Source organism: Somniosus microcephalus, unplaced genomic scaffold (assembly GCF_052327205.1).
Source record: "Somniosus microcephalus isolate GS21.2 unplaced genomic scaffold, FLI_Smic_1.0 unresolved_chr4, whole genome shotgun sequence".
In the NCBI taxonomy this organism is placed as follows: domain Eukaryota; kingdom Metazoa; phylum Chordata; class Chondrichthyes; order Squaliformes; family Somniosidae; genus Somniosus; species Somniosus microcephalus.
Window position 1 is genome coordinate 34,843,387 of NW_028225182.1, and position 22,666 is coordinate 34,866,052.

The 22,666-nt window shown below is 49.7% G+C and overlaps 2 protein-coding genes across 3 annotated transcripts in view; one reads left to right on the forward strand and one right to left on the reverse strand.

The window, feature by feature from the left end:
* LOC147090505 (eukaryotic translation initiation factor 5A-1-like) overlaps nt 1-10,237 on the forward strand; it is a 44,599-nt gene extending 34,362 nt beyond the window's left edge. For both annotated transcript variants that reach the window (XM_085977282.1, XM_085977281.1), the window contains exons 4-6: nt 1,133-1,264; nt 3,348-3,421; nt 8,372-10,237. In XM_085977282.1, the coding sequence (XP_085833408.1) occupies nt 1,133-1,264; nt 3,348-3,410 (195 nt within the window). In that variant the 3' untranslated portion in view covers nt 3,411-3,421; nt 8,372-10,237. The remainder of the gene's footprint in view (nt 1-1,132; nt 1,265-3,347; nt 3,422-8,371) is intronic.
* Nucleotides 10,238-15,634: 5,397 nt separating this feature from the next.
* gps2 (G protein pathway suppressor 2) overlaps nt 15,635-22,666 on the reverse strand; it is a 41,430-nt gene continuing 34,398 nt past the window's right edge. The window contains exons 10-11 of the mRNA XM_085977283.1: nt 19,864-19,947; nt 15,635-17,207 (exon numbers count right to left, since the gene is read on the reverse strand). Coding sequence (XP_085833409.1) covers nt 17,118-17,207; nt 19,864-19,947 — 174 coding nt within the window. The 3' untranslated portion in view covers nt 15,635-17,117. The remainder of the gene's footprint in view (nt 17,208-19,863; nt 19,948-22,666) is intronic.

Genomic DNA, 22,666 nt, shown 5'->3' on the forward strand with positions numbered 1-22,666 from the left:
CTTGGTTAGACCACACCTGGAGTACTGTGCGCAGTGTTGGGCGGATATACTTGCCTAGGAGGCGGTGCAACGAAGGTTCACTAGATTGATTCCTGGGATGAGAGGGTTGTCCTATGAGGAGAGATTGAGTAGATTGGGCCTATACTCTGGAGTTTAGAAGAATGAGAGGTGATCTCACTGAAACATACAAGATTCTGAGGGAGATTGATGGGGTAAATGCTGGGAGGCTGGAGTGTCGAGAACTAGGGGGCATAGTCTCGGGATAAGGGGTCGACCATTTAAGACTGAGATGAGGAGGTATTTCTTCACTCGGAGGGTTGTGAATCTTTGGAATTCTCTGCCCCAGAGGGCTGTGGAGGCTCAGTCTTTGAGTATTTTCAAGACAGAGATCGATAGATTTTTGGATTCTAGGGGAATCGAGGAATATGGGGATCGGGCGGGAAAGTGGAGTTGAGGTCGAAGATCAGCCATTATCTTATTGAATGGTGGAGCAGGCTCGAGGGGCCGTATGTCCTGCTCCTGATTCTTGCGCTCTCTTCCCCGTTTCCCTCCCTGCCCTCCTCCTCTCTGCTCCCACCTCCCCCTCTTCCCCCCTCAGTGGCGGCTGTGGGATTATGTGGGACAGCCCCGTGTAGTACAAGTAGAATACGGCAGAGAGGCTGCACTCACCTGGTCTGTGATGTGATTGCTCTGTGTTTGACGGCCTCTGTATTGAAGTGTGTATCGTTGCCTGTGGGGTTTGTGTTTCGCCAGTGTGAAAAATGTGAGCTGCGCTTCCCCCACACCTAGGCCAGTGAGCAAAGACCATACAGCAATCGTGCGAGTGAGTGAAGAGCCATACCAAGGCTCCGCTCACCATCTCCCCCGAAGGTCAGTGGGCGTCTGTCCAGGGTGGGCAGTGGGGTGCGGTACAGAGGGTAGCTGGAGAGCATTGTGCCGTACTCCAACTGGAGCTGAGGCACGAGGGGCTGACTGGACCACTTCTGTTTCTATGTTGCCAAGCAAGGAGCTGTTGGGAGAGGAAGGGGGCAGAGTGTGTCAGTGTGTGTGTGTGTGGGGGGGGTGGGTGGTGGTGGTGTGGGGTTGACCCCCTCCTGTGCTGACTTGCTGTCTCTGCACTGGCGTCCTGCAGCTGATCGGGATTCAGGACGGCTACCTGTCTCTCCTGGGCGACAGCGGTGAGGTGCGCGAAGACTTGAAGCTTCCTGATACGGAGCTGGGCAAGGACATCGAGCAGCGTTACAATGCTGGCGAGGAGACGGTGGTGAGTATTTACTTGAGTCAGAAGGTCGTGGGTTCGAGCCCCACTCCAAGAGACTTGAGCACAAAAATCCAGGCTGACACTCCCAGTGCAGTACTGAGGGAGCGCTGCACTGCCGTCTTTCAGATGAGACGTTAAACCGAGGCCCCGTCTGCGCTCTCAGGTGGACGTAAAAGATCCCAGGGCCACGATTTCGAAGAAGAGCACGGGAGTTCTGGGGCCAATATTTATCCCTGAATCAGCACAACAAAAAACAGATGATCTGGTCATTATCACATTGCTGTTTGTGGGAGCTTGCTGTGCGCAGATTGGTTGCCGCGTTTCCCACATTACAAGAGTGACTGCACTTCAAAAAAAAAAAAAAAAAGTACTTCGTTGGCTGTGAAGCGCTTTGGGACGTCCGGTGATCATGAAAGGCGCTACATAAATGCAAGTCTTTTTTTATTTCGTCGTTCCCCTCCCCGTGTCAGGCTGACTTCTGCCCAGTGCCAATGACGTCCATTTTGTACGGGTGGGGTGGGAGGGGAGGGGAGGGCATTTGGTGGTAAAACGTCAATTAATTCCCAGCAACTGTGGAGAGGTACCAGAGAGGTGACTTTTTTAAAAAACTAGTGGATAATGGCACTGATGGTGGGGTTTGATTCCCGGTCTACGCTGCATTAAATGGGCAGCCCCGGGAGCAGCTCTTGTTCGTGGTCCACCCGGGCTGGGGAAGGGCTGCCGAACCGTGGTTGTTGCTCCAGTCATCCCTGCTCTCGGGCGATGTGATCTGGACTGCGCTGCCTGAAAGGGCGGTGGAAAAGCAGATTCAATCGTAATTTTCAAAAGGGGAAATTGGATAAATACTTGACTGGGAAACATTTGCAGGGCTACTGGGAAAGAGCAAGGGGGGGGGTGCGGCTAATTGGACAGCTCTACCAAAAGACCCAGCGCAGGCACGATGGGCTGAATGGCCTCCTCCTGTGCTGTATCTTTAAGTGGAATAAAAACAGGGCCAGGTTGGCCGTTGGCAAGAGCTGAGCAGCACTCGGTCTGTGCGAATGAGTGAGGCGCTCCATAGGGCCGTACCCTGACAATACCAGTGCCCTTAAAGGGAAGTTTGGGTAATTTAAAAAAAATCTATTGTCGGGTGTGGATTTTGCTGTTTACTTCCTATTATCGCATCTTTGTAATTTTGCCAACCACTCCAGAGACTTGAGCCCAAAATCCAGACCGACACTCCCAGTGCCAGTACTGAGGGAGTGCCGCACTGTCACGAAGGGGCCATCTTTCGGATGAGACGTTAAACCGAGGGCACGTGGCTGCTATTGGAAGAGGAGCAGGGAAGTTCTCCAAGGTGTCCTGGGCCAATATTGAATCCGCAATCAACATCTCGCACAGTGGAGGCTGTCGGTGTACGCTTGTCACCTAGTCTGCCAGTTTTTATTGCTCCCAGCTCCCTCGGCCTGTGCTGCAGAGACACCAAATAGTCAGGGGTGTTGTTTTTTGATTTTAAACGATGATATGGTTTTAAGTAGTGTATAAATAGGGCAGAACCTTTGTGTGTCTCGCTGGCTCTCTGCCTCTCTTGCTCTCTGTGTCTGTCTCTCTCTGGCTCTGCGTGCGTCGCTTGCTCGCTCTCTGTCTGGCTCTCTCTCTGGCTCTGTGCGTGCATGTCTCTCTCGCTCACTTTCTGTGTCTGTCTCTCACTGGCTCTAGCGTCTCTCTCGCTGACTGTTGCTCGCTTGCTCTCTGGCTCTGTGCGTGCATGTCTCGCTCGCTCTCTGTCTCTCTCTCTCTCTTGCTGGCTCTCTGTCCGTCTCTCGCTCGCTCTCTGTCTCTCTCTGGCTTCGTGCGTGTCTCTCTCTTTCTCTCGCTGTGTATGTGTGTCTCTCTCTCTGTCCCTGTCCAGAGGTTAACTCTTAAGCAGCACCAGTTTAGGGGGACTCGAGTGCTAAACCTTGAACTCTAGACTGTACGACTGCGTCAAACATCTGCTTTAATCTGGTGCGGCACATGAATGATTTAGAGCGGCAGAGTGGTGCATTATTGAACAGGCTGTGTCTATTCTTGTGTTTAACCCCCCACCGATGCTGTCTTTTCCCAGATCACTGTCCTCAGCGCCATGAATGAAGAATCTGCTATCGCTGCCAAGGTGATGAGCAAGTAACTGTGACATAGGTCAGTACCGTGGGGGGGGGGGGGGGGGTTAGGGGGTAAAGGTCACCTCATTCGGCGTCGGTCATTAACCCAGCAGGCTTCAGCTTCGCTACTCCCACCGTGTGCACCTAACTCTGCCAGGCACTCGCTGTTCACTCTCCTGCTGTGGCCCAGGCTACGGTCCGGCACCTCGTGTCCACTGTTGTCTCCACTCCCGGAGTGGGTATTGGGCTATCAGTCCACGGGGAGCGTCACATTCAAACCAGGCCCTGACGTGCTGAGTTTTAAAATAAGCTGGGAGGGGGTGGGTGGGGTCACTCCAAATCCTCATTGTATTTTTAAACCCGTCTGCCTGCACCCCCCCCCCCCCCCCCTCGGGTGGAAGTAAAAGATCTCACGGCCACTTTCAAAGAAGAGCAAGGGGGAGCGGGAGTTCTCTCCTGGGGGAGCGGGAGTTCTCTCCTGGGACCCAATATTTATCCCTCAACCAACATCACTTTTATAAAAAAAAAAATTTTTTTAAATTAATTAAGAAATAAATAAATAAAATAAAAAACCCAGATTATCTGGTCATTTATCACATTGCTGTTTGCGGGAGCTTGCTGTGCATATTTTGGCTGCCGCCTTTCCCTACATTACAACAGTGACTTCATTGGCTGTAAAGCGCTTTGAGACCATCCTGCGGTTGTGGAAGGCGCTATATAAATGCAAGTCCTTTCATTTCTGTACAGTGACGCTGGAACAATACGTTGTGGAACCGACCAGGGAGCAGACTATTTTAGATCTGGTAATGTGTAACGAGGCTGGATTAATTCATCTCAAAGTGAAGGATCCTCTGGGGAAGAGCGATCATAGCATGGTAGAATTTCAAATTCAATTTGAGGGTGAGAAAGCTAGGTCTCAAGCTAGTGTCCTGAACATAAACAAAGGTAATTACAAAGGCATGAAGGCAGACTTGGTTAAAGTGGACTGGGAAAATATATTACAGGGTAAGACTGTAGATTTAAGGAGATATTTCATAACTCAGCAAAGATATATTCCAGTGACTCTAAGAGAAGGATGAACCATCCGTGGCTAACTAAGGAAGTAAAGGATGGTATCAAATTGAAAACAAAGGCAGACAATGTTGCGAAGAATAGTGGAAGGCCAGAGGATTGGGAAATTTTTTTAAACCAGCAAAGGACGACTAAAAAAATAAGAGAGAGAAGCTAGCTAGCAAGAAATATTAAAACAGACAGAGCTTCGACAGGTATATAAAAAGAGAGTAGCTAAAGTAAACATTGGTCCCCTAGAGGATGAGTCTGGGGAATTAATAATGGGAAACAGGGAAATGGCAGAGACTTTGAACAAATATTTTGTATCAGTCTTAACGGTACAAGACACTAAAAGCATCCCAATAATGGATAATCAAGGGGCTATTGGGTTGGGGTGGGAACTTAAAACAATCACTATCACTAGCGAGAAAGCACTAGGCAAACTAATGGGACTAAAGGTGGACAAGTCCCCTGGACCCGATGGCCTGCATTCTAGGGTCTTAAGAGGTGGCTGCAGCGATAGTGGATGCATTGGTTGTAATCTACCAAAATTTCCTGGATTCTGGAGAGGTTCCAGCGGACTGGAAAACCGCAAATGTAATGCCCCTATTTAAGAAAGAAGGGAGACAGAAAGCAGGCAACTATAGACCAGTTAGCCTAACATCTGTCATTGGGAAAATGCTGGAGTCCATCATAAAGGAAGTGGTAGCAGGACATTTAGAAAATAATAATGCAGTGAAGCAGAGTCAGCATGGTTTTATGAAGGGGAAATCATGTTTGACAAATTGGCTGGAGTTCTTGGGGATGTAACGAGCAGGGTGGATAAAGGGGGACCAGTAGATGTACTGTATTTGGATTTCCAGAAGGCATTCGGTAAGGTGCCACATAAAAGGTTACTGCACAAGATAAGAGCTCACTGGGTTGGGGGTAATATATTAGCACAGATAGAGGATTGCCTAACTAACAGAAAACAGAGAGTCGGGATAAATGGGAACATAAAAACTGACTGTAAAAGCTTCTATAGATATGTGAAGAGAAAAAGATTGGTGAAGTCAAGCGTAGGTCCCTTGCAGTCAGAATCAGGGGAATTTATAATGGGAAACAAGGAAATGGCAGACCAATTAAATACATATTTTGGTTCTGTCTTCACAAAGGAGGACACGAATAACCTCCCAGAGATGTCAGGGAACATAGGGTCTAATGAGAGGGAGGAACTGAAAGAAATCAGTATTTGTAGGGAAATGGTGTTAGGGAAATTGACGGGATTGAAGGCCGATAAATCCCCAGGGCCTGATAATCTACATCCAAGGGTACTTAAGGAAGTGGCCCTAGAAATAGTAGATGCATTGCTGGTCATCTTCCAAAATTCTATAGACTCCGGAACAGTTCCCATGGATTGGAGGGTAGCTAATGTTACCCCACTATTCAAAAAAGGTGGTAGAGAGAAAACAGGGAATTCTAGACCGGTAAGCCTGACATCGGTAGTGGGGAAAATGCTAGAGTCCATTATAAAAGATGGAATAGCAGAACACTTGGAAAACAGAGACAGGATCGGACAAAGTCAACATGGATTTACAAAAGGTAAATCGTGCTTGACTAATCTACTGGAATTTTTTGAGGATGTAACTGGTAAAATAGATAAGGGAGAACCAGTGGATGTGGTGTATTTGGACTTTCAGAAGGCTTTCGATAAGGTCCCGCATAAGAGATTAGCGTGTAAAGTTAAGGCACATGGGATTGGGGGCAAGGTACTGACTTGGATAGAGAACTGGTTGGCAGACAGGAAGCAAAGAGTTGGAATAAACTGGTCTTTTTCCGAGTGGCAGGCAGTGACTAGTGGGGTACCGCAGGGATCGGTCCTCGGACCCCAGCTATTCACAATATATATTAATGATCTAGACGAGGGAACTAGATGTAATATCTCCAAGTTTGCAGGTGACACAAAGCTGAGTGGGCGTGTGTGCTGTGAGGAGGATATCGAGACAGTATATGATTTGGACAGGTTGGGTGATTGGGCAGAAGCATGGCAGATGCAGTATAATGTGGATAAATGCGAGGTTATCCACTTTGGTGGCAAAAACAGGAAGGCAGATTATTATTTGAATGGCAATAGATTGGGAGAAGGGGAAGCGCAACGAGACCTGGGTGTCCTTGTGCACCAGTCGCTGAAGGTAAGCATGCAGGTGCAGCAGGTGATTAAGAAGGCAAATGGTATGTTGGCCTTCGTAGCGAGAGGGTTCGAGTACAGGAACAAGGATATCTTGCTGCAGTTGTACAGGGCCTTGGCGAGACCACATCTTGAGTATTGTGTGCAGTTTTGGTCGCCTTATCTGAGGAAGGGTGTTCTTGCCATGGAGGGAGTGCAGCGAAGATTCACCAGACTGATACCTGGGATGGCAGGAATGACGTATGAGGAGAGATTGGGTCGATTGGGCTTATACTCGCTGTAGTTTAGAAGAATGAGAGGGGATCTCATTGAAACTTATAAAATTCTAACGGGACTAGACAGACTAGATGCAGGAAGGATGTTCCCGATGGCCGGGGAGTCCAGAACCAGGGTCTAAGGATAAGGGGTAAGCCATTTAGGACAGAGATGAGGAGGAATTTCTTCACCCAGAGAGTGGTGAAGCTGTGGAATTCTCTACCACAGAAGGCAGTTGAGGCCAATTCATTAAATATATTCAAGAAGGAGTTGGATATATTTCTTAAGGCTAAAGGGGTCAAGGGATATGGGGAGAAAGCAAGGACAGGGTACTGAGTTTGGATGATCAGCCATGATCTCATTGAATGGCGGAGCAGGCTCGAGGGGCCGAATGGCCGACTCCTGCTCCTATCTTCTATGTTTCTAATGGGTCATTTTCAGGTTGGCAAACTGTAACTAGTGGGGTGCCGCAGGGATCAGTACTAGGGCCTCAACTATTTACAATCTCTATTAATTACTTGGATGAAGGGACCGAGTGTAATGGAGACAAGTTTGCTGCTGATACAAAGATAGGTGGGAAAGCAAATTGTGTGGAGGACGCAGAGAATCTCCAAAGGGATATAGAGAGGCTAAGTGAGTGGGCAGAAATCTGGCAGATGGAGTATAATGTGGGAAAATGCAAGGTTATCCACTTTGGTAGGAAAAATAAAAAAGCAAATTATTTAAATGGTGCGAGATTACAAAATGTTGAGGTACAGAGGGATCTGGGGGTCCTTGTACATGAATCACAAAAAGTTAGCATGCAGGTACAGCAAGTAATGAGGAAGGCAAATAGAGTGTTGGCCTTTATTGCAAAGGGAATGGAGTATAAAAGTAGGGAAGTCCTGTTACAACTGTACAGGGCGTTGGTGAGACCACACCTGGAGTGCTGCGTACAGTTGTGGTCTCCTTATTTAAGGAAGGATATACTTGCATTGGAGGCAGTTCAGAGAAGGTTCACGAGGTTGATTCCGGAGATGAAGGGGTTGTCTTACGAAGAAAGGTTGAGCAGGTTGGGTGTATACTCCTTGGAGTTTAGAAGGAGAGGGGATCTTATTGAAACATATAAGATTCTGAAGGGGCTTGACAGCGTAGATGCTGAGAGGATGTTTCCCCTCGTGGGGGAATCTAGAACAAGGGGGCACCCATTTAAATCGGAAATGAGGAATTTCTTCTCAGAGGGTTGTGAATCTGTGGAATTCTCTTCCCCAGAGAGCTGGGTCATTGAATATATTTAAGGCGGAGATAGACAGATTTTTGAAAGGTAAGGGAGTCGAGGGTTATGGGAAGCGGGCAGGGAAGTGGAGTTGAGGCCGAGATCAGATCAGGCTCGAGGGGCCGAATGACCACCTCCTGCTCCTACGTCTTATGTTCTTATGATCCATCCCCCACATAAAACTACCCGCCTGTGACGTTCGCTTATTGATCCTACTTTCCATGTTTAATACTGATCTCTCTCTCTCTCTCTCTCTGCAGGATACAGCTTCTGGTAAAACCGCCCAGGTCCGTGAGCTAAAAGTGCGCTTTGGGATTGAGAGACTTTTTATTTCGACACGAACACGACAACGTATAATTTAAAAACGGAAAAAAAAAAAAAAAAAAAATTGCGAGCGAACACTAACTTTTTATTTCAGGAACCCTGGCACAAAAAACAAAACCAACACCCGCCAACAAACAACCTGGGTTTTATTTTGGACCCCGGACCCTTCTCCCCGCCCGCACCGCTACCGGGAGACTCGGCGTGACCGATCGGTGTTCCCCCTCCAAGCGGGGCGACGACGACGACTTCAGTGATGCACTCCCTCTTCCTCTTCCCCCCACATTTATTAACCATTCCCCGCCATACTTGAAGATGCTTTGTGGGAGTGGAGGGAGGCTTGTTTATTTTTTTTTTTTTGCTTCCTGTTCGAAACTCCGTTGTCTTCATCCTGTAGAGAGTGAGTGTGTGTGTGTGTGTGTGTGTTTTGAAGTTATTCCTTCTGTTGTACAAGGAACATCCCAGCTGTCTCGCTTGTCTATTTTCTATGGGACGATAGGTTTCCTCTCCTGTTCTTGTCCCCCCACACACAGCCCTTTGTCGGATTCGACACCTAACGTAACTGCAACCCAGCAGCACGCCCTGCATTAATGTTTGGCTTTAACTTGCGACACATGGCAGTGCGGCTGAAATCGTCTGTGCTGTCGCTCCTGGCCCGTTGATTTTCTATCTGCCTTCGCCCGGTTAACTCGTCTGCCAGTGGGGGGAAGTCTCGAGGCTTGGGACTGGATTTTCTTCTTAATTGATGTGGGAGGATTCTGAATTTTTTTTTATTTTTTTAAAAAGAGCAAGAAAGATTGACTTGGAAAAAAGGGCAATGCCACTTGGTTTAAGCACAGGTAAAGCATGCTTCTTTCTCACTCGAGAGGCACACCAGCACTGAGCTACTGTACCACTTTTGAAGGGTAACTTCTCGCTTCTCTTTCCGCCCCCTCTCCTTTTCTCCCCCCCCACCCCCCCCCCCCCCCCTTGCCTGCCTGCCTTGTGCTTCAAGCAGATCAAACACTGTTTTATAGGGGTGAGGGGAGGTGGACCCACCCCCACCTCAGTTGCAAGCAGCTTGAGAATCTGACCCGGGTTAAAAATTGGCTGGCGTGAGTTTTGGAGGCGGGTGCTTGGGATTTAGCGGGGCGCCCTAGCTCTTTGGATGGAGGGGGGAGCCTTTGCCTTCACTCTTTTCCCCCCCCCGACCCCAACCCTTCAGAACAGGATCGGGCCTAGAATCGACCGGGTGGGGGGGGGGCATTGTCGTGACAAAAGACATGTTCAGCAAAGGGAAACTCAGCCACCAGTCTTGGTGTTAACGATCTGTCTCTTAATCGTGCAGCTTTGTACAAAAAAAATGGCTCTGCTTTGCCTGATGACCGTCCCCGTTTTAAATTTAAAATAAAATTTGCTGTACGTGCGTGTGTACGCAGCTTGATTCCACTGCGTTTCAAAAAAGAATTAAACACTCAAGTTTTGTTTTAAGCCCTGGAATTTTGTGGTGTTTGTGCGCGTGAGTTGTGTGCGCGAAAGAATTTGTGTGGTGTGTGTGTGAGAAGACGGCTGCAGAGCATTCAGGTGCCTGTGTGGCTTCCTAGTTCTCCCGTAGGTTATGGCTGGTTCCGACTACACTAAGTGGCTACCCAGATACCCTGACTTGACGGCCAGTGGCAGCTCCCTTTTTACAGTTGTAACCTTTCACTTATTCACTCGCGACACCTGCTGATTTCAGCAGTGAGTGGGGCGGGGGGAGGAGGGTCTAACATTACTCTGAATAATAAAATGCAAACCAGTTTAAAATAAAGTTAACTTACAAAGAGTGACTTATCAACAGCGCTTCATTTCCGCACATAAGCATTTGGGCTTCACATCCAGTAGGGCAAGAGACGCAGTCCAGAGATCCCACCTCACTCTAGTTTGGCTCCCAACCCTCCTTTTTTACGGTAAAATGTATTAAATTTTATGTCCGCACGCACTTGCATTATAAATTCCTATGTTCATGTTATAATGCAAAAATCCTATGTAAATGTGTCACGCTGCAGTTACTCTTTCTTCCACTGGAGGCACTGCAGCACCTCAGTTTTTGCAGCTCTCCTCTGCTGCCCAAAATACTGCTTGCCAATTTTTCTGTAGTACAAAGTCAAGAGTATAGAAAAATGAATATAGCTTTAATGGGACGCAATTACATCTGCTCTCTCAATCCCTACACGTGGCCTTTACTCTGTGTACAGTGACAGAGGGGCTTGAGTATTAAGTGAACGTCACCTGCATGCGCCTAAAATGGAAACCTGTCCGACGTGGCTCAGTGGGTCGCACTCTTGCCTCTGCGTCAGAAAGTTGTGGGTTCGAGCCCCACTCCAGAGACTTGAGCACATAATCCAGGCCGACACCCCCCAGTGCACTGCTGAGAGAGCGCTGCACTGGTGGAGGTGCTGTCTATCGGATGAGAAGGTAAACAGAGGCCCTGTCTGCTTCCCGGGGGGGGGGGGGGGGATGTAAAAGATCTTACGGCCATTATTGGAAGAAGAGCAGAGGAGTTGTCCCTGGTGTCCTGGGTTAATATTTATCCCTCCGACAACATCACCAAAAAAAGATTCTGGTCGCCATCACATTGCTGTTTGTGGGATCTTGCTGTGCGCAAATTGGCTGGCGCGCTTCCTACAAGTGACTACATTTCAAAAGTGCGTAATTGGCTGTGAAGTGCTTTTGGGGGAGGCCCTGGGGTTGGGAAAGGTGCTACAGTGCCATCACTGGTGGGAGGGTACAGTTACAGAGTAACTTGTAAATGTGGACATTGGGATTGAACGTATGTTTAAAAAAAAAAAATGACATTTTAAAATGCAGACCGAGTTACGGATGTGACCTGGCTCAGTTATTTCTCAGAATTGGAGGAGCGCGGAATTATCGGAGGGTTGCAGAGCTGGAGGAAGTTACAGTGAGAGGGAGGGGAAGAGGCCATGGAGCCACAGTGACCAGTGTGTGTGTCAAACATTGGCCTGACATCACATCTCTCAATACAGGCTGGCCATTGATTGTGGGCACGACTGGTTTGCAGGGCAGCATTGGCGGTGCTTGTACCCTCTTGGGTGGGTGGCAGTGAGGGGGGAAAGCTACCATCTTGAAATTCATTCCGTCCTTGCTCTCTAGTTTGGAGAGTGGGTTAGCCAGCCTGCTCCCATGCCCCCTGCTGCTGTTAGGATGCTGCCTTGGGAAGCGGGGCGAGCTGCTCAACATTTTCAACATGAAACGTCACAGCCTGTCCCTCGTCGTCCCTCATGCTGTGAGCAGAGCTTTGGCACGAGAGATACTTCGTGTAGGCCCCTCGGAGGTGTGCAGAGGGGATCATCCTTCCAATGTTCTGGGCCTTGCGCTGACCAAGAGCCACTCGATAGTGATCAGGAATATGAGCTGAATTTACATAGAATGTTTAGCACAGAAACAGGCCATTCGGCCCATGCCGCTGTTTACGATCCACACGAGCCTCTTCCCATCCCTCTTCATCTTACCCTATCAGCATCTCCTTTCTCCCTGATATGTTTATCGAGCTTCCCCTTAAATGCATCTCTGCTATTCGCCTCAACCACTCCCTGTGGTAGCGAGTTCCACATTCTCACCCCTCTCTGGGTAAAGAAGTTTCTCCTGAATTCCCTATTGGATTTATTAGTGACTATCTTATATCGATGGCCCCTAGTTGTGGTCTCCCCCACAAGTGGAAACATCATCTCTACATCTACCCTATCGAACCCCTTCATAATCTTAAAGACCTCCATCAGTTCACCCCCTCAGCTTTCTCTTTTCCAGAGAAAAGAGCCCCAGCCTGTTCAATCTTTCCTGATAGTTATAACTTCTCAGTTCTGGCATCCTTATATATTTTTTTGCACCTTCTCCAGTGCCTCTATATCCTTTTTAATAACATGGAGACCAGAACTGTGCACCGTACTCCCAAGTGTGGTCGAACCAAGGTTCTGTACAAGACAACCTCTCTGCTTTTCAGTTCTATCCCTCTAGAAATGAATCCCAGTGCTTTCTTTGCTTCCAACCAACGCCACCCACCCCCACTGCCTTGGAAATCGATTGCAGCCAATGTTCCCTTTAACGCAACGGTTTTCCCCGTTTAAAAGCCGGTGAGCCGGCTGCGCGGGAGCTCCACACCGCTGCGCCGCTTGAAGGGAACATTGATTACAGCCCACCCCTAACTGCTGCCCTTAAGTGAGGTGAGATCAGCTCACCCAGGCTGAGAACAGATCACAGTTATACAGCACAGAATGAGGCCCATCGTGTCCGCGCTGGCCATCAAGCCCTGTCTATTCTAACCCAATTTTCCAGCACTTGGTCCGTAGCCTTGTATGCTATGGCGTTTCAAGTGCTCATCTAAATGCTTCTTGAATGTTGAGTGTTCCTGCCTTTACCACCCTTCAGGCAGTGAGTTGCAGATTCCAACCACCCTCTGGGTGAAAAAGTTCTTCCTCAAATCCCCTCTAAACCTTCTGCCCCTTACCTTGAAACTATGCCCCCTGGTTATTGACCCCTCTACTAAGGGGAAAAGTTCCTTTCTATCTACCCTATCTATGCCCCTCATAATTTTGTACACCTCAATCAGGTCCTCCCTCAGCCTTCTCTGCTCTAAGGAAAACAACCCCAGCATGTCCAGTCTCTCATAGCTGAAGCGCTCCAGCCCAGGTAACATCCTGGCGAATCTCCTCTACACCCTCTCCAATGCAATCACATCCCTCCTATAGTGCAGTGACCAGAACTGCACACACTATTCCAGCTGTGGCCTAACTAGTGTTTTGTACAGCTACATCATAACCTCCCTGCTCTTATATTCTATGCCTCGACTAATGAAGGCAAGTATCCCATATGCCTTTTTTACCACCTTATCTTCCTGTCCTGATGCCATCAGGGATCTATGTACATGCACACCAAGGTTCCTCTGTCCTTCCTAGGATCCTGTCATTCATTGTGTATTCCTTTGCCTTGTTAGTCCTCCCAAAATGCATCACCTCACACTTTTCAGGGTTAAATTCCATTTGCCACGATTCTGCCCATCTCGTCCATAGCTTCCCTCCTCGCTATTTATCACTCCACCAATTTTCGTGTCATCTGCGAACTTACTGATCATACCTCCTACATTCATATCTTAAATCATTAATGTACACTACAAACAGCAAAGGACCCAGCACCAATCCCTGCGGTACACCACTGGACAGAGGCTTCCAGTCACAAAAACAACCTTCGACCATCACCCTCTGCCTTCTGCCACAGCCAATTTTGGATCCAATGTGCCAAATTGCCCTGGATCCCATGGGCTCTTACCTTCTTGACCAGTTTCCCATGCGGGACTTTGTCAAAAGCCTTACGGAAGTCTCTGGTAGACCACATCAACTGCACTACCTGGGCACCTCCCGCACTCGACGCCCCAGTTAGCCCATTAGGGAGCTGATCCTCCGTGGTAGCGACCAGGGGCAGTTGCCCAATAACCCTGCGGGCTGTGTAGCCAGCTCCGCCCTCCACGCTGAGCGCAAGCACAGGGACACCGGCTTTCATTGCGAGGACCGACGTTCAATTTCCGCATCGGGCTCAGAACATCAGAACAAAGCAGCTGCATTTCGAAGCCTTATCTTAGTAGAAAATAAAACGTTTTGTTGAAAGTTACACATCCCAATTCATTCAAATGCGCTGCCCGATTCAATAGTCATTTTCAAAAAGGGGAACTGGATGAATGCTTGATAAGGAAACATTTGCAGGGCCAAGGGGAAAGAGCAGGCGGGGGTGGTGGGGCTAATTGCACAGCTCGTTCAAAGAGGCTAAAAGGCCTCCTCTCGTGCACTGTGACTCTACGGAAAGGTGGTTGGGGTATCTGATCGTGCTCCGACATTCCCGTAGTGCCTATCTTCCAGCTCACCCGATCAGACGCTGCTTCGATGTCGAATGTCACAGAACAGCCGACAGCACAAAAAGGCCCAACAAACAATTCAACTCTTCAATGAGTGCGGCTCCACCACCACAAACTGGGTCTCACCTGCACCGTAACCGTTAAGAATGAGTTCAACCCAATACTGACAGTGCCAGGTTAGCAACACACTCTGTGCAGAACAGCACTGTGCCACACGGGAGAGGGAAATATGATTTGGAGAGTCTGCCAGGCACCCATTTAAACCCCACCAAGGGTAGATCTGATTTGGCACCATTGATAACTCGATTCCAAACAAGGCTTTATAGAGCTAACTTTTGCTCAACAGAGTGTGGGGTGTTTATGCTGGGAAATGAAGCACTTTCTTGTTTCATTCCAGGTACCTGGTGTCAAAATCCAACACTCCCAGGGAAGGTACAGCACGGGTTAGATACAGAGTAAAGCTCCCTCTACACTGTCCCATCAAACACTCCCAGGGCAGGTACAGCACGGGTTAGATACAGAGTAAAGCTCCCTCTACACTGTCCCAACAAACACTCCCAGGGCAGGTACAGCACAGGTTAGATACAGAGTAAAGCTCCCTCTACACTGTCCCATCAAACACTCCCAGGGCAGGTACAGCACGGGTTAGATACAGAGTAAAGCTCCCTCTACACTGTCCCAACAAACACTCCCAGGGCAGGTACAGCACAGGTTAGATACAGAGTAAATATCCCTCTACACTGTCCCATCAAACAATCCCAGGGCAGGTACAGCACGGGTTAAATACAGAGTAAAGCTCCCTCTACACTGTCCCATCAAACACTCCCAGGGCAGGTACAGCACGGGTTAGATACAGAGTAAAGCTCCCTCTACACTGTCCCATCAAACACTCCCAGGGCAGGTACAGCACGGGTTAAATACAGAGTAAAGCTCCCTCTACACTGTCCAATCAAACACTCCCAGGGCAGGTACAGCACGGGTTAGATACAGAGTAAAGCTCCCTCTACGCTGTCCCATCAAACACTCCCAGGGCAGGTACAGCACGGGTTAGATACAGAGTAAAGCTCCCTCTACACTGTCCCATCAAACACTCCTGGGGCAGGTACAGCACGGGTTAGATACAGAGTAAAGCTCCATCTTATTCTGGCCCAACAAGGTGCTCGAGTCCCAGCCTTAGAAGTGCGCCCCCTAGTGCACCAATGTAACATTGTTTCCATTGGCTCTCTGAGTGAATTACCAATTTAGTGCCAAATTAAAAGGCAGTTTTGTGCCAGAGCCAGCCGTACATATGAGGCAGATATTAAGACGATTCAAGAATGTATACGATTTGAATGAGGAAGCCTTTATGGTACAAATGGGTTGCTCAAGGTGCACATACATACAACATTAAAAGACGTTATATAGGAGAGAATCATTTCATTGGACCAGAACACTGCAGTGTCAAAGTCTCTTGCACACATCCGTCCACTATCCTTGCGCACAGACCACATTCAATTCCTTTTCGGTGTCGGCCGTGCCTCAGTGGGTCACGCCCTCGCCCCCGCGAGTCAGAAGGCCGTCAGTTCAAGCCCCACGCCAGAGGCTTGAGCACATAATCCAGGCCGACGTTCCCAGTGGCAGCACTGAGGAGCCGTCTTTCGGGTGAGACGTTAAACCGAGGGGGCCCTGCGTCTGCCCTCTCAGGTGGAAGAAGTGCGGGGTGGGGGGGATGGGGGAGTTCTCCCCTGGTGTCCTGGGGCCAACATTTATCCCTCAACCAACATGACTAAAAAAATAAAACACCCCCAGAATATCTGGTCATTTATGTCTCAATGCTGTTTATGGGATCTTGCTGTGTGCAGAAATTGGCTGCCTCGTTTCCTATGTTACCACAGTAAATCTGCTTCAGGGGTACTTCGTTGGCTATGAAGCGCATTTGGGACATGGTGAAAAGCGCCGTATAAATGCAAGTTTTCGGCTTTGCCCATCAACTCCTGTCACAGTCAGTTGATTTGAAGTATAAGGCAGCAAACAGCAGGAGACGCCATCACTGGCCTCGGCCTGGCCGGGCGAAGGGAACAGGTAAAACCAGCACCTCGGGTCGCCGTCCAGCGCTCCCCCGCCCCGGGAACACGCGAGCGAGGACAAGCTCGGGCGCGCCTCCCAATTGAAGTTCAAATCCCGCCGACACGCTAAAGCTACGGGGTTCCCCGTGGAACTGGGACTTCATTAAAGAGAGGGAGGGGAAAAACTGGGGAGGAAGTTAGCGGGAACTTTGCGGAGCTAATCGAAAGGCTGCAGGACCGGCTCTTGACAGCAGAGGGGGCACTGCACGGAGGTCCAGTGCAAACGCTACTGCCAACAAGACTGCAAAAAAAAACATCCAAAGTCTTCAGTTACTCCAGACACCAGACCCGAGTAAATCAAGACATAACATTGCAGCAACCTCCGTGTGCAATCTGCTGGCACAAAAGGCATCGCCACTCCACCAGAAGTTGAAGGCGGCACAGCTGCGAGGCGCCACCCCAATTTACCGCATTTCCCCCACTGGGATGGGAGTGAGCCGATCACTGCGATTTGACATCCCTACAGTTTCTTATGTCTCCCCGCTGTTTAGATCCCGAGTTTAAAGTGATTAGACACAAATTTGACGTGTTTGTATATAGGAGGAACGGCTAACTTTCGCAATTCACAGGATAGCGTGTTGTCGCTCCTAGAATGCGATGGTTTGACGATCTTCTCTTTCCCCCTCCCTTACATAGAGCAAGGTGTGGCGGGGGTGGGGGCAGCGGTGGGTGGGGGGGTAGAAGCTTCTCCAGGCGTTGTTACTGGTGGTAGTAGCGCTGACTTTGGCCCTGACTGTGTTGTAGGTATGCATGTCGGGGGGCTGCCTGACTTGTCGTTTGGAATCCAGCCTGGGAAAGACACAAGAAAAGAACTTAGAGAGTCATAGAGTTATACAGCACAGAAAGAGGCCCTTCGGCCCATCGTGTCCGCGCCGGCCATCAAGCCCTGTCTATTCTAATCCCATTTTCCAGCACTTGGTCCGTAGCCTTGTATGCTATGGCGTTTCAAGTGCTCATCTAAATGCTTCTTGAATGTTGTGAGGGTTCCTGCCTCTACCACCCTTTCAGGCAGTGAGTTCCAGATTCCAACCACCCTCTGGGTGAAAAAGTTTTTCCTCAAATCCCCTCTAAACCTCCTGCCCCTTACCTTGAAACTATGCCCCCTGGTTATTGACCCCTCTACTAAGGGGAAAAGTTCCTTTCTATCTACCTTATCTATGCCCCTCATAATTTTGTACACCTCAATCAGGTCCCCCCTCAGCCTTCTCTGCTCCAAAGAAAACAACCCCAGCCTGTCCAGTCTCTCCCCATAGCTGAAGTGCTCCAGCCCAGGTAACATCCTGGTGAATCTCCTCTGCACCCTCTCCAATGCAATCACATCCTTCCTATAATGTGGCGACCAGAACTGCACACAGTATTCCAGCTGTGGCCTAACTAGCGTTTTGTACAGCTCCATCATAACCTCCCTGCTCTTATATTCTATGCCTCGGCTAATGAAGGCAAGTATCCCATATGCCTTTTTAACCACCTTATCTACCTGTCCTGCTGCCTTCAGGGATCTATGTACATGCGCACCAAGGTCCCTCTGATCCTCTGTCCTTCCTAGGGTCCGACCATTCATTGTGTATTCCCTTGCCTTGTTAGTCCTCCCAAAATGCATCACCTCACACTTTTCAGGGTTAAATTCCATTTGCCACTGTTCTGCCCATCTGACCAACCCATCTATATCGTCCTGTAGCCTGAGGCTTCCCTCCTCGCTATTTACCACTCCTCCAATTTTCGTGTCATCTGTGAACTTACTGATCATACCTCCTACATTCATATCTAAATCATTAATGTACACTACAAACAGCAAAGGACCCAGCACCGATCCCTGCGGTACACCACTGGACACAGGCTTCCAGTCACAAAAACAACCTTCGACCATCACCCTCTGCCTCCTGCCACTAAGCCAATTTTGGATCCAATGTGCCAAATTGCCCTGGATCCCGTGGGCTCTTACCTTCTTGACCGGTCTCCCATGCGGGACTCTGTCAAAAGCCTTACTGAAGTCCATGTAGACTACATCAACTGCACTACCCTTATCCACACACCTAGTCACCCCCTCGAAAAATTCAATCAAATTAGTGGGACATGATCCCGTAACTTAGCATCACAAAACAGCGGCTACAGATCAAGACTGATTTATCACTGCTCAATTATGTTTCAGTCCTATACAAGCACCATTGACGAGCCGTACAGAGCAAAGCTCCCGCTACACTGTCCCATCAAACACTCCCAGGGCAGGTACAGCTCGGGTTAGATACAGAGTAAAGCTCCCTCCACACTGTCCCATCAAACACTCCCAGGGCAGGTACAGCACGGGTTAGATACAGAGTAAAGCTCACTCTACACTGTCCCATCAAACACTCCCAGGGCAGGTACAGCACGGGTTAGATACAGAGTAAAGCTCCCTCTACACTGTCCCATCAAACACTCCCAGGGCAGGTACAGCACGGGTTAGATACAGAGTAAAGCTCCCTCTACACTGTCCCACCAAACACTCCCAGGGCAGGTACAGCACGGGTTAGGTACAGAGTAAAGCTCCCTCTACACTGTCCCATCAAACACTCCCAGGGCAGGTACAGCACGGGTTAGATACAGAGTAAAGCTCCCTCTACACTGTCCCATCAAACTCCCAGGACAGGTACAGCACGGGTTAGATATAGAGTAAACCTCCCTCTACACTGTCCCATCAAACACTCCCAGGGCAGGTACAGCACGGGTTAGATACAGAGTAAAGCTCCCTCTACACTGTCCCATCAAACACTCCCAGGGCAGGTACAGCACGGGTTAGATACAGAGTAAAGCTCCCTCTACACTGTCCCATCAAACTCCCAGGACAGGTACAGCACGGGTTAGATATAGAGTAAAGCTCCCTCTACACTGTCCCATCAAACACTCCCAGGGCAGGTACAGCACGGGTTAGATACAGAGTAAAGCTCCCTCTACACTGCCCCATCAAACACTCCCAGGGCAGGTACAGCACGGGTTAGATACAGAGTAAAGCTCCCTCTACACGGTCCCATCAAACTCCCAGGACAGGTACAGCACGGGTTAGATATAGAGTAAAGCTCCCTCTACACTGTCCCATCAAACACTCCCAGGGCAGGTACAGCACGGGTTAGATACAGAGTAAAGCTCCCTCTACACTGTCCCATCAAACACTCCCAGGGCAGGTACAGCACGGGTTAGATACAGCGTAAAGCTCCCTCTACACTGCCCCATCAAACACTCCCAGGGCAGGTACAGCACGGGTTGGTACAGTGTTATGGCTCTCTCTACACTGCCTCAACATAACCTCTGAAGACAGCTCTGTACTGTACCAGTGCGACAAATCCTAGTTCCCCCACCAGCCACGCTGCCGTCTCTCCGAGCAGTACCTGCCCAGCAAACCATGACTCAAGCTAGCAGTAAAAACCCTCGCAGTGCATCGCGACCCACCCGCTTCTCTCCACCCACTCACCGGAAGGGCTTGCTGAGGCGGGGTCCCGTGCGGGAAGCTCCCAGGCGACGCAGGCCTCTGTGGGTGGACGTAGGCTAATCCGGCCTGTAAGACATTACGAGAAGGGGCGTCATTGATAGTGGAGTGCTTCAACACTCCAAGCACGCAGCCGAATGGAAGCGTGACTGAACTCGCACTGCGCCATTAGAATCATGAACGCCACAGCTTGACGTGGGATGCTGTCTATGTTAACGCAGGATAGCGATCGGGGGTGGAGAGGAAGCCTGGCCTTCTTCCTCTCCCTGAACCCGGGGACGGGGGGGGGGCCAGCTCCCGGGTCGACCGTGGGATCTTCCGGTTCCCGCTAAACCAGCTGGGCTGTCGTGTCGCGGGGGGGGCGGGGTGAAGGAGCCCAACGTTTGCACCTGAGCAGCCATAGATGTCCCACTTGGGCTGGGTAGTAGCGGAGGAGCCAGCGCCTGAGAGACAGGAGCTTGAACAATCGGGTGGGATTTCCTCTGCCCCATCAGCAGGAGACATCAGTCCAATCCACTGGGGTGGGGTGCGGGGTCTTAATCTCACCTGGAGAGGTAAAGGGACTGATCAAAAGTGATGCGGGTGTGGAGGTGGGGGGAGGTCGATAGAGGGCAGTTATCGAGAAGTGTGTGATGTTGACTCTGCTCCCTAATCCCCCTCCGCTCCAGGCAATGTGTGTCAGCCAGTGGCTCAGTGGGCAGCACCCTCGCCTTCTGAGTCAGAAGTTTGTGGGTTCGAATCCCACTCCAGGAACTTGAACACAAAAATCTAGGCTGATACTCCCAATGCAGTGCTGAGGGAGTGCCGCACTGTCAGAGGTGCCGTCTTTCGGATCAGAGACGTTAAACCGAGGCCCCCGTCTGCTCTCTCAGGTGGACATAAAAGATCCCACAGCACTATTTCAAAGAAGAGCAGGGGGGGGAGTTCTCCCCAGTGTCATGGGTCAATATTTATCCCTCAATTAACAAAACAGATTATCTGGTCCTCATCACATTGTTGTTTGTGGGAGCTTGCTGTGCGCAAATTGGCTGCCGCGTTTCCTACATTACAACAGTGACCACATTTCAAAAAAAGTACTTAATTGGCTGTAAAGCGCTTTGAGACGTCCGGTGGTCGTGAAAGGCGCTATAGAAATGTAAGTCTTATTTATTATTTTATTTAATTGCACGTTAATAAAATCTGCAGGGCTGGGAATGGGTGGGGTTTGGGGAGGGGGTTGGTGGGAGGAGGGAAGGGGGGTCTCCACAGGCGGAAGCAAAGCTGATTAAGGACGAGCACAAAGCGGGCGGTCTCTGCATTCGGGCGCTGCCCCCAACCCCCTTCCCGGGACCACCGCGCCTCCACGTGAAACTGCCGCTCCGCTCCTATCGGTTTAGGGGTTTTACTTCTGATCCTCCTGCGAGGCAAGTGGGACCAGAAAGCCTGGAGCGGAGGGCGGAACGTTCCGGAGATACACGGCTTCCATCAGCACCTGAAAAGAGAGAGATTAGAAAAGAGAAGGCTGAGGGGTGACCTGATCGAGGTCTTTAAAATTATGAAGGGGTTCGATAGGGTCGACGTAGAGAAGATGTTTCCACCTGTGGGGGAGACCAGAACTAGGGGTCATCACTATAAGATGGTCACTAATAAATCCAGTGGGGAATTCAGGGGCAACCTCTTTACCCAGAGAGTGGTGAGAATGTGGAACTCGCTACCACAGGGAGTGGTTGAGGCGAACAGCAGAGATGCATTTAAGGGGAAGCTGGATAAACACATGAGGGAGAACGGGTTAGAAGGATACGCTGATAGGGTGAGATGAAGAGGAGTGGGAGGAGGCTCGTGTGGAGTATAAACACCAGCATAGACCAGTTGGCCCGAATGGTCTGTTTCTGTGCGGTACATGCTAAGTAAAAATAAAGCCGGGTTTTAATGTTTTGGGCATTGACCCTCGCTCCGAATTTCAGCGGACATTGTGAAACCTTCCTCGGGAGCCGACGAGGCCCACGGTCTGTCTTGGAACGTTCCGGAACTGCTGGCCGGCCCTGGAAACCTCCTCGTGGATCAGTGCCCATTGAACCCTGGGACTGGGAGAGGGGGGCGGGGGGGGAACGTTAACTTGCCTTGCTGGATCTGAACAAGGATCGGTGGGGTCGGAAGGAGATCTTCCATTGGGGTTTTATACAATGGGAGTGAATGGGAAGGGGTTTGGTCCATTGGGATTCTATACAATGGGAGTGAATGGGAAGGGGTTTGGTCCATTGGGGTTTTATACAATGGGAGTGAATGGGAAGGGGTTTGGTCCATTGGGATTCTGTACAATGGGAGTGAATGGGAAGGGGTTTGGTCCATTGGGATTCTATACAATGGGAGTGAATGGGAAGGGGTTTGGTCCATTGGGATTCTGTACATTGGGAGTGAATGGGAAGGGGTTTGGTCCATTGGGATTCTGTACAATGGGAGTGAATGGGAAGGGGTTTGATCCATTGGGATTCTGTACAATGGGAGTGAATGGGAAGGGGTTTGGTCCATTGGGATTCTGTACAATGGGAGTGAATGGGAAGGGGTTTGATCCATTGGGATTCTGTACAATGGGAGTGAATGGGAAGGGGTTTGGTCCATTGGGATTCTGTACAGTGGGAGTGAATGGGAAGGGGTTTGGTCCATTGGGATTGTGTACAGTGGGAGTGAGTGGGAAGGGGTTTGGGTCCATTGGGATTCTATATAATGGCTAGTAGTTTGTACAAATGAACCGAGGGCTCGAATCTATCTGCTGGTCTGAACCTGAATGTACAGAATGCCGATGTGAGCA